General features: G+C 40.0%; 1 protein-coding gene across 1 annotated transcript in view; it reads right to left on the minus strand.

Annotated features, from left to right (window-relative positions):
* Window positions 1–2,024: 2,024 nt before the first annotated feature.
* Window positions 2,025–12,111, minus strand: part of or6at1 (odorant receptor, family 6, subfamily AT, member 1) — a 16,153-nt gene continuing 6,066 nt past the window's right edge. Inside the window, exons 5-7 of the mRNA XM_013915439.1 lie at window positions 7,084–7,240; window positions 6,323–6,985; window positions 2,025–2,189 (exon numbers count right to left, since the gene is read on the minus strand). Of these exons, the coding sequence (XP_013770893.1) occupies window positions 2,025–2,189; window positions 6,323–6,985; window positions 7,084–7,240 (985 nt within the window). The remainder of the gene's footprint in view (window positions 2,190–6,322; window positions 6,986–7,083; window positions 7,241–12,111) is intronic.

Consider the following 12,111-nt stretch of genomic DNA (forward strand, 5'->3'; position numbering starts at 1 on the left):
TGTGTGTGTGTGTGTGTGTGTGTGTGTGTGTGTGAGGTCCAGATGTGACCCTGTGAAGACCCCCCAAAGCTGGTACCAGGAGTCTAGCGGTCCATCTGAACAAAAGGCTCTTATACTTAAACAGATATACGTGTGCTTGCTATACCATAAATCAATAAGAAAAGATACGACCTCTCCTAGGAGGTGTGATCTACGCCGGAACACTCTGTAGAGGGAGTGAACGCACTCCCCCTTCATGCTACACAGAGCTGTTACAGACCTCCTAGGATGAGACATTCTTTCAGTCTACAAATGATTATACACTTCTAAGCATATGTGGGTAAATGTTTCTAAGCATAAATGACAATCAACAATACAAATCTAACAGTCTACACCCATTGCAGCATAACTAAGGGAGGATTCAGGGTCACCTGGTCCAGCCCTAACTATTTGATTAAGTAAAAAGGAAAGTTTGAAGCCTAATCTTAAAAGTAGTCTCCCGAATTCTGGAAGCTGGTTCCACGGAAGAGGGGCCTGAAAACTGAAGGCTCTGCCTCCCATTCTACTTTTAAATACTCTTTACAACAAGTTGGCCTGCAGTGTGAGAGTGAAGTGCTGATCGCAGTGAACTAAATTGTGTTTTCTTAGTGCTGTCAATTTAAGTGCATAATCCTATGGAATGAGCACGTTTATGCACATTTTGGTGTGTTAGAGCCCTGCACGGCTTCAATTCAGGAGACTGGCTTCTATGTATTTTTAATAAATTAATTCTAAGTCTATGAAATTGCATCAGTTTTTTGTAAAAAAAAAGAAAAAAAAGAAAAAGAAAAAACAAACAGCCAACTGTAACTTTAACTGAAGTTAGTGTCACACTAGTTCCCTCAACAAAGGCCACTGAGCTTTATCTACCAGATTTTAAGATTCTTGCAAAAAGAAGTTCTGTGCAAAATTAATGTTAATGATACTTGGGCATTTTGTCAATCACAAATTTCTTAATAATCCATCCATCCATCTTCTTCTGCTTCTCTGGGACCGGGTCACGGGGGCAGCAGCCCAAGCAGAGAAGCCCAGACCTCCCTCTCCCCAGCCACCTCCTCCAGCTTGTCCGGGGGAACACCAAGGCATTCCCAGGCCAGCTGAGATATAATCACTCCAGCGTGTCCTGGGTCTGCCCCGGGGCCTCCTCCCAGTGGGACATGCCTGGAACACCTCACCCAGGAGGCATCCTTGTCAGATGCCTGAACCTCCTCAACTGGCTCCTTTCGATGTGGAGGAGCAGCTGCTCTACTCTGAGCCCCTCCTGAATGGCCGAACTTCTCAACCTATCTCAAAGGGAGAGGCCAGCCACCCTTTGGAGGAAGCCCATTTCCGCCACTTGTATTCGCGATCTCATTCTTTCGGTCACTACCCAGAGCTCGTGGACCATAGGTGAGGGTAGGGACGTAGATCGACCGGTAAATCGAGAGCTTCGCTTTTACACTCAGCTCTCTCTTCACCACAACAGACCAGTACGTCTGTCAATCTCCAGCTCCCTTCTCCCGTCACTCGTGAACAAGACCCCGAGATACTTAAACTCCTCCACTTGGGTCAGGAACTGCTTAACAAATTCTCTGTAATAATTATAATAATTATATATGAATTATTATTTAACTGTAAAATAGTCATAAGAACACTTGGGTGTAAGCCAATCACTTCATGAATGACCCAGATAACTCATGTAGTCTCTGTTAACCACTATTTAACAATATAACAGCTTCAAGATTCACAGCTTACTGCTGTACTGTCTGCTGTAGCTGAAGAGAAATGTAAAAACGTGTAAAGGTTGTGTTAACATTGACTTTATTTCAAACATTAAAAGAAAGTGACAGAGACAAGGGAACCAAAATGACAAAATGTTAACTAATTAATGCAGTACTTTATCAGTAGATTTTATATATGAGCTCATCAGTACATAAACAATTGGACATCTATTATTAATATTGGCACAATCAACCATGTAATTAAAAGATCACCATTTCTAAAAATGATTTGTGTCAGACACTTGTTCAGGACAAAGTGCTGATTTTCTTGGTGGGTAACACAGCAGCAGGTCTGAACCTGCTCAAAGTTCTTCTGATAGACTCTCGCAGCTCTTTGTTCCTCAGACTGTAGATCATCGGGTTCAGGAAGGGAGTCAGAGCAGAGTACAGCACAGACACAATGATCCGCACCTGAAACAGAGTCAGATGTAATGCTTAATTCATCTGTTTATATACTCGAGGATGACATTGCTGGTCCATCTGGTCCTTTAGCATGAATGGTTTTTTACCCAGGAGTCATGCTGCATGGCCCTTGGTAAAAACTGGCATGACTTTTTTTTCCCTGGGATTTAAACCAGAAACATTATGAAAGTATCCAGCTCTGTGGTGGAAGTCATATCAACATGTTATCACAGTAATGATGCAAGTACTTTTTGGTTTGTCGTGGTTTATTGTATCCACAAGGTGATTTAACATATCACCTGGTTGTCAAGAGTGTTGGGGAGTAACAGAATACATGTACCGGCGTTATGTATTTAAAATACAAAATATGAGTAACTGTATTCTGTTACAGTTACCATTTAAATAGGTGGTAATCAGAATACAGTTACTTTGCTGAAATAAATAGAATACACAGCAATCGTTTCTGGCTTCATATATTAGGCTATCCCCTCTCTATGCCTTCTCCAATTTTGGTGATTAAACGCACTTGGCGCAGGTGCACGTAGTCATATATCGCATGGCTATGAGCAGCCGGCCTGAGTTCGAGTACAATTCGCAGCAGGCCCTTTTTCTTCTTCTTTTTAACAATTTCCATCTGGTATTAATAAAGTTTACCTGATTCTGATTGCTGGAAACCCAAACAAAACACATAATAAGAGGCTGTAATGTAAGTGTCCTGTTAATGTTGGTGGCATCAGCTTTTGGGCTGACCCAGAGCCAGCCCAACAGCCAGCAGTGCACGGGCAGGAATGCATTTCTTGGAAATTCCAACACCACCTCATAAGAAGAATGGGATGGGCGAAACTTCAGTATCTTTGATGCACTATTGCTGTGTGATTTTTATTACTTTTAATGAAGGATACTCCATACCGAGCTAACATTGTTAGCTGGCGTTAGCTGAGGGTAGTTTGCAGATTGTTAGGCCTTTTCTAAATCCTCATGTACAGTGGCTTGCAAAAGTATTCGGCCCCCTTGAACTTTTCCACATTTTGTCACATTACAGCCACAAACATGAATCAGTTTTATTGGAATTCCAGGTGAAAGACCAACACAAAGTGTTGCACACGTGAGAAGTGGAAACAAAATCACACATGACTCCAAACATTTTTTACAAATAAATAACTGCAAAGTGGGGTGTGCGTAATTATTCAGCCCCCTGAGTCGATACTTTGTAGAACCACCTTTTGCTGCAGTTCCAGCTGCCAGTCTTTTAGGGTCTGTCTCTACCAGGTTTGCACATCTACAGACTGAAATCTTTGCTCATTCTTCTTTGCAAAACAGCCCCAGCTCAGTCAGATTAGATGCACAGCGTTTGTGAACAGCAGTTTTCAGATCTTGCCACAGATTCTTGATTGGATTTAGATCTGGACTTTGACTGGGCCAGTCTAACACATGGATATGTTTTGTTTTAAACCATCCCATTGTTTCCTGGCTTTATGTTTGGGGTCGTTGATGCTGGAAGCTGAACCTCCGCCCCAGTCTCAAGTCTTTTCTTCCAAGACTGCCCTGTATTTGGCTCCATCCATCTTCCCATTAACTCTGACCAGCTTCCCTGTCCCTGCTGAAGAGAAGCCCCCCCAGAGCATGATGCTGCCACCACCATATCTGACAGTGGGGATGGTTCAGAGTGATGTGCAGTGTTAGTTACACATAGCGTTTTGCATTTTGGTCTCATCTGACCAGAGCAGCTTCTTCCACATGTTTGCTGTGTCCCCACAGGGCTTGTGGCAAACTGCAAACGGGACTTCTTCTGGTTTTCTGTTAACAGTGGCTTTCTTCTTGCCGCTCTTCCATAAAGGCCAACTTTGTGCAGTGCACGACTAATAGTTGTCCTATGGACAGATTCCCCCACCTGAGCTGTAGATCTCTGCAGCTCGTCCAGAGTCACCATGGGCCTCTTGGCTGCATTTCTGATCAGCGCTCTCCTTGTTCGGCCTGTGAGTTTAGGTGGACGGCCTTGTCTTGGTAGGGCTACAGTTGTGCCATACTCCTTCCATTTCTGAATGATCGCTTGAACAGTGCTCCGTGGGATATTCAAGGCTTGGGAAATCTTTTTGTAGCCTAAGCCTGCTTTAAATTTCTCAATAACTTTATCCCTGACCTGTCTGCTGTGTTCTTTGGACTTCATGGTGTTGTTGCTCCCAATATTCTCCTAGACAACCTCTGAGGCCGTCACAGAGCAGCTGTATTTGTACTGACATTAGATCACACACAGGTGCACTCTATTTAAATTCAAATTCAAATTTTATTTTTCACGTACACAGTCATACAAAGTACGATATGTAGTGAAATGCTTGGGGTCGGAGCAGTCGTGACGGCAGCCAACCTCACCGGCGCCATCTTTTATGAAAAAGTCATTAGTCATTAGCACTCATCAGGCAACGTCTATGGGCAACTGACTGCACTCAGACCAAAGGGGGCTGAATAATTACGCACACCCCACTTTGCAGTTATTTATTTGTAAAAAATGTTTGGAATCATGTCTGATTTTCGTTCCACTTCTCACGTGTGCACCACTTTGTGTTGGTCTTTCACCTGGAATTCCAATAACATTGATTCATGTTTGTGGCTGTAATGTGACAAAAAAAGTTCAAGGGGGGCGAATACTTTTGCAAGCCACTGTACACGAGTCCGTACTCGCATTTTCGCGTGTCCGGACTTCGTAAGTTCACACAGGAGTCCAGACTTCCTGAGAACGCAGTGCGATCGTTCCACAATTGGAACGGCACTGTACTTGATGACATCACAGCTTTTTACTGCCATCCCCTCTTAATTTAGCTGTGATTGATATTTGCAATGGAAATTACACATGACATAAATTATACATGATGTAGCAGATTTCTTTAAGAAAAAAAGAATAATTTGAACTAATTTTAATTGAACAAATATTTAAAATATTATCTTTTTTGAGCAGCCTTCAGGATCTCCACATATTAACATGGTGGTTTTAGACTGATGGATAGCATTAACAACTTGCTAGCTGCAAATAATCATGTGCAGTTCCACATGATTATTAACAGATAAAAAGAAAACATATTACTGATCCAGAACTATGTCTGTGAAGGTTCTCAGTTATCCAGGTCATCATAGTCAGAACTCAAGAAGCTTCTCAGATGAGAAGCTTTCCAAGCTTCTTAGACTGATACAGAAACAGTCTCCTATACACGATCACTGCAAGAAGTGCAGCCTTACCTAATGTCCATTTTATATTAAGATTATATTAAGATTTAATGATCTAGTTGGCATTGTAATGGCGAGTAGCCTTCAGTAATAGTAATAAATCTGTAATATATCTGTAGTGGAATACACTTTAAAATTAACTTTCCCAACACTGGCTGTTAACTCTCTGGGCTCAGCCCTAAATGAAAACACAAGTGGAACAAATGTACCTTATTTTGAGGCAATATGTCTGTGTAGGTTCTCAGTCATCCAGGTCGTGGTAGGATGACCTAGATGACTTCAAGCTTCTCAACTAAAGAAGCTTCTCAAATGAAAGGGGAATTGCCTTCAAGAAAGTTAAAGAAGTCCAGCTTTGTTTCCAAGCTCTTTAGACTTACTTTGAGCAATGTCACCAAACTCTTAATGTTACTGTTAATGTTGTTTCTTCTGACACTTTAAAACCTTTGACGTATAGTAATGTGCAAAAGTGTTAAACCACATTTCTTTATGTTTTCCTTTAAAGTAGTCTTAACCAATAGTTCTCCAGGATTTCTGAAAGTCTTTCAAATTTCTTCTTTAGCCACTGGCTTCTTTTTTGCTCATCTCACGCTCTCATTCACACCTAGGCCAATTTAGAAACAACAAGTACCCTAACCCACTCAGGGGAGTTTACATGAAATCTTGTCCATGAGAGTCCTGGTTCTGCTGAAGAAGAAAAGGTGGAGAATAAATGTGGTTATAGCAAATATCGACAGCTCATTAGAAATGTCCAAATGCTGTTTTTGTCATTGATACTGTATTTCCATTTTGGTCTGTTTGTTTCAGTAAATCTCTGCACGTATTTCTTGTTTTCCTACCAAAAATATAAATAAATAGGGGTGGCTCAAGACCTTTACAGAGTACTGCACTGAGACATTACAGAGAAAGCAAAGCAAAGTTTTTACCTCTGATGAAAAGTTTCCCACTCGGTAGGAAATGTATACAAATGAGGCTGCTGCATAAGAGATGGACACCACAGTCAGGTGGGCAGAACATGTTCTGAGCGCCTTCAGCCTCTGAGCAACAACCATCCTGGATATGGAAAAACCAATCAAGATGTAGGAGGAGAGTATGAAGACACCTGTGGTCACCAGCGACACCATTGCAAATAAGAGAGACACAATGTTATCCAAAGAGGTGTCACTGCACACAAGCCGCCTTACAGAAGATGGGTCGCACCAGGCATGTTTCACCACATTTGGGCCACAGTAAGGCCTCTCAAAGGCAATCACAGTAACAGGAAGAGTGCAAATTGCACCGAATCCCCAGGCTCCTGCAACAAGTAGCAGTCGGACAGGCCTGGTCATGATGCTGTTGTATTGCAGAGGGTTGCAGATCGCCACGTAGCGATCGTATGCCATGACTGTGAGAATGGCACGGCCTGTAACAGATAACTGAATGAAGAAGTACATCTGGAGGAAGCAGCCCAGGACAGAGATGGTTAAGATATCTGTCAGTAAGCCAGATAGCATGTTGGGGATGGTGGTTGTGGTGTAGACCATGTCCACAAAGGAGAGGTTGCAGAGGAAGAAGTACAGTGGAGAGTTGAGCTTTGGATCCGTCAGTGCCTGCAGCAGGAAAGACATAGATGGTAATCGTCACATCCTCACCTCATCCTCAACTCTTTATTAGACTAAGACAATATTGATTAAACTGTTCTCTGTACCACATAGATGATGATGCTGTTTCCTCCCAGGACCATGATGTAAATCAGCAACAGGATGGAAAAAAGTATTATCTTTTTCTCATCGAGGCTTGTGAGGCCCTGGATGATAAAGAACGTGACACCACCGAGTCCCAAGGTCTCGTTAACAGAACTAGATCTGTGATTGGTTGACAAAGTTGGGAAATCTGAAGGAAAAAAAGAGCTCATCAGTGTTCATCAGAGGGGTCCAAGTCCAAAAAGGTGCATTGTTTGTGCTGCTGATATGATGTATATATGATGCCAGCTGTGATGCACCCACTGGCCAGTAAAGTTCCACTAAGCATTTTTTCTATTGTCCTCAAGTTTTTTGAAAGACGTGCCATGCTTATATGATAGCAACATGCCAATTATAAAGTAACAATGCCCCAAATCACACTGTGTTTTATTCTGTTTTTCTGTGGGACCATTAACACGGTGATCATCATGTTGAATTTATAAGACTTAAAACTATGGTGTAAGACCAAAACTCATCAAGTATGTATAAAGCTCATAAAATAACTTAATGTTAAGGTTGTTTCCTACAGACTTCAAAACTAGATTTTTCATCCAGAGGAGCGGTCTTCTGCTGACGTGGTAAAAAAAAAAAATGAAAGTGTCAGGCACTTCTGCATTGGCTTTCCTTTTCAGAATCAGAAACTATGACCATCTTTTACATGGATATTTATATATTAAATTTATATTTAGGCAGACAATATGTTAAAAAGCCACTTTTTTTCTCTTGGCATAACATTAAATCTAGAAGATGGACCCACCACAGTATAGTTTGTACTACTAGTATGTCTGTGACAGACATGAGAGATTGCCATTCCCACATTACATAAATTTTTAGTCCCACTAACCTCTTGCAGGAAGCTGCAGTCCATCAGTACCAGTTTTTTTCCCCATGCAGCTGGACTATTTCACAAACTTAATAAAGCATAAAAGCCCCGAACCTCAAAATCTCTCTTTTTCTTAGTGGAGAGAGTGATATGTTATGTGTGAAATTGGTATAAATATTAGGTTTTTCATAGCTAAATATTCATATTTTTTTTATTTATAAGCGACTGTTTGTAACATGATAGCAAGACAAATTCCTTTTTTATGCAAAAAGAAACAATAATTGTAATTCTGATTCTGTTTACTGCTGAGATGCTTTAAAATCATTCACAGTGAAGTTTTTCAGACTGGCCAAATTGTTCAAAATTCATCTACTCATATAAAAAACATGTTTCCAAATATAAAGAAACAAGGTTCAAGCCATTTTCAGCGATGATCCCAATACTTGCCCAAGGAATTTGTCCTTGCCTTCTTCAGAGGCAAACAAAAAGTACTTTTTAGTCCTTCGATCTGGATTACCAAGATTTCTTATCTTATGAATACAGCTATGGTTAGATGATGACTTAAACCTAGGAGAGTTTGAGCCATGTTTAGCAAAAGCATTATCATTGTGGTCTTAATTACATTTTACACAGTACTTCAAAATCAGTATACTCACAGACATTATATTATTCAGTACACAACTGCATCAGGACATTAGGCGAAGGGGCCCTCTGCGTTTCTTGGTGTTTCTCTGTGTCATCCCCGCCTCTCATGCCATGTGTTCCCGTGCCTTTTGTCTCCTCGTGGTTTCAGGTATCACAGTGTTTAGCGTTTTGTTTTTCAGTTTGAGTTTGCATGACGTTGGTTTTCCCATTCTAGGTTTTGGTAGCTCCCCAATCATTATTTCCTGTTTTTGTCACTGTGCAGACACTGTAAATAAAACGCTCACTCGAATCACAGCCTTCGCCTGCATTTAGGTCCTTCCTTCACAAACACCACACGACTGTTGTAGCAGCCGTGACGAGTAGGAAATAGTCAAAAATGAATTATCATAAATTTGTAAGTAATGCATTTTGGCAGGGAATGCATTTTGTGTCAAAAACACATATTTTTGCAGAAAAAGCAGGGAGGTTTTACCACCAGCTGTGACAAGGTTTATAATTTTACTGAGATCACTTTTTCAAAACCTAACCAAGAGGTTTCAAATGACGAACCTTAATCAAATGACATACATGCAATTTAATGGATAAAAAAAATCATACAAGTGATTTGTGAAAAACTGACATGTAACTCAAAGTTCAACATCTGCCATGAAAACAAATACACTCTTTGTTAATTGTTCATCTAGAATTTATCTAACTTTTTTAATAAACAAATAGAGTGGACTGAAGAAAAATTGTGCTCAAGGACACAACATACTGTTGTGAAATGTGGGCCAGCAACGGGAATCAGTAGATTAGTAGTCATGAGTATATCATGAACTGCTATGAGATCAGGCTGGGTTTTTTGTGAGAACGTCAAGATTTGTGGTATTTTGAGCTGTATTAAAATGATTCCTGTAAAAATAAGTTACTTGTGATCACACTGACAAGCATACCTAAACAATCACTTAACCTCCTTGAAAGTAACCACCATTTCTATTGTAAAAATCTAATTTAATCTAAAATCTAATGGTATCAGAATTTTTAAATAACTTAAGCTAACAACTTACTCAAAATTGAGTCACATGAACTCCTTATAGCAAAGTAAATGAGTACCACCTATTTTAAAGTTAAATTTACTTTAAGAACCCTAAATTTTAAAATAAATGAACCCAAATAAACATCAGTGTGACTGGACTAAAACTTCAGTATGACTGTACCAAAAACCAAATTGTACTTTTGCTGTATTACTGTACTCCATAAGCAGGTACTATAACTTCAAATAATACTGTAGGTTTGGTTAAAACAATAGATTTAATCAAATAATGACATTAGTTAAAAGAAACACCACAAACACTAATAATGCAGTTGTTATATATATTTTTGAGTTGTCTGTTATTTGATCTCTTGGATTCCAACTATGGTTGTTATTTAAAGAAAAAGAAAATGTGTTATTAACATTGTGGTTAGGGTCCAGAACTGTAAAAGCACCAACAGCAATAACAGAATCAGTTTTAAATAATTTTTACCAAAAAAACCCCAAAAACACTTCATCACCTTTAACAAGTGTTTCTGTTTTATATAAATGGCAGATTATGAAGTTTTGACTGGACATAAGTAGTTAGTTGGTGGAAAAGTAAAGACAGTAAAGTAAAGGTACAGACCTCTGGGACTTTGGAGTGGAATATCGAATGTCCACAGCTCCATCTCTTCTCACCAGACAGACGGATGAACCTCCCAACAGGTGACCAGGTAAGAAAAAATTAGCTCGATAAACGACAATGACAAGTGAAGAAAAATTTGATGTGTGCATGAAAACATTAAAAGGCTGCAGAACACAAATGAAACTCCTCCAGATTTAAAGGTTGCTTTACAAAATATGTGAGAAGGTATCACTGGCTTGTCTAAGCAGGACTGAAGTCCTCTGCTCCACATTCTGCCTTTTCTAGAAAAAACAACTATCTAATGAGTGACCAGAAAACTTTAATTAGGCCGAGTTACATCAGAGCATCAGAATTAAAAATGTAACACACAAGAACACAAAGAATACCAAAGGGACTTGTTTTAGGTACCTTTGTGGGTTTAAATGCAAAAAGCACAGAAACATAATTATCCCTGTAGCCATGGTAACAAAAACCTGCTTCAAAACACTTGCTTAACCTTCTCATTATACAAACTGTTGCTTTAAGTGTGTGTGTGTTTATTCTCAATTTGTAGGGCAATGACTTTTTACATTTTTTCTTCACCTCAGCTCAAGGCTGAAATGGCCACCTGTACTAGATTGCTAGAGCAATCAAAGCTGACCAAAAGTCTAATTCCATGGGTTCAACGACCTCCAGAGCTGCGCTCTAGTTGGCCTGCCAGTGTCTGTCAGCTGCCTCAGCAGTCCCACAGGCTAAACAAGGCTGTTAAGACTCCCCACCTGAGATTACCAACATGACAGGTATTAACAACCTTACAGCCACAGCTCTGTCCACACTAACACCCCCCCCCCACCCCCAAAAAAACAAACAACAAAAACAAAACAAAAAAACAAATATTTAAATGAACAAAAAAAGGGAACAACTCCCTTTTAACATGAAGAAACCTCTGGCAGAACCAGGCTCAGGGAGGGAACCCATCCGTCCATTCTTCTCTGCTTATCCCGGAGGCTAGAGGGGCTCGAGCCTTTCCCAGCTGTCATAGAGTGAGAGGACTATGGCTGAGGTGGGACAGACAGCTATATGCACTAACATTCACAGTTCATACTTATTGGCAATTTAGAATCATCAAGTAACCTCACATGTCTTTGGACTGTGGGAGGAAGTCAGAGTACCTGGAGAGAACCCACGCAAACACAATTATGCTAACACCACACAGAAAGGCCCTGGCCAGTTGGTGGATCTTAGGACTTAGGACATTCTTGCTGCGAGGAAACAGTGCTTGCCACCGAGCTGTCGTTCTATACTTAAAAAATAAAAAAAGTAGGAAAGCTATGGTTACAAGGTTTGATTTAAAAATTTTCTTTACACTTTTGTTAACAACAACAATGTTGATATTTGTAAATTAAAACATTTACATTTATTTATTTATTTGAGTCCAAGCAACTAACCATTTTTGCTGGATTATGTCACATCATTTTAACAGGAATTAATTTAGCAACTGTTAAGTTGTTGAATTTCATACAAATCGTAAATGATTTGATTACATATACCACAGAAACATCAAATTATTTTGTTCAAATTATAAGTAAGACTCAAGTAAGTAAATGCAATAACCAGCCAATTTCACTTTTTTGAGTGCAGTAGCTTCAAAAAGTTACAAATGCCGCCTCTGCCAAATGCTTTCAGTCACCCTGACGATACGTTATGCTAGACCTGTAAATCTAGGCTATGCTAGGCTGGCATCTTATCTTAATGACCTTGTAGTACCATATCACTTCACTCTCACACTGCAGGCCAACTTGTTGTAAAGAGTATTTAAAAGTAGAATGGGAGGCAGAGCCTTCAGTTTTCAGGCCCCTCTTCTGTGGAACCAGCTTCCAGTTTGGATTCGGGAGACAGACACTATC

This window comes from Pundamilia nyererei, unplaced genomic scaffold (genome assembly GCF_000239375.1).
Source record: "Pundamilia nyererei isolate P.nyererei 1_Seehausen unplaced genomic scaffold, PunNye1.0 scaffold00304, whole genome shotgun sequence".
NCBI lineage: Eukaryota > Metazoa > Chordata > Actinopteri > Cichliformes > Cichlidae > Pundamilia > Pundamilia nyererei.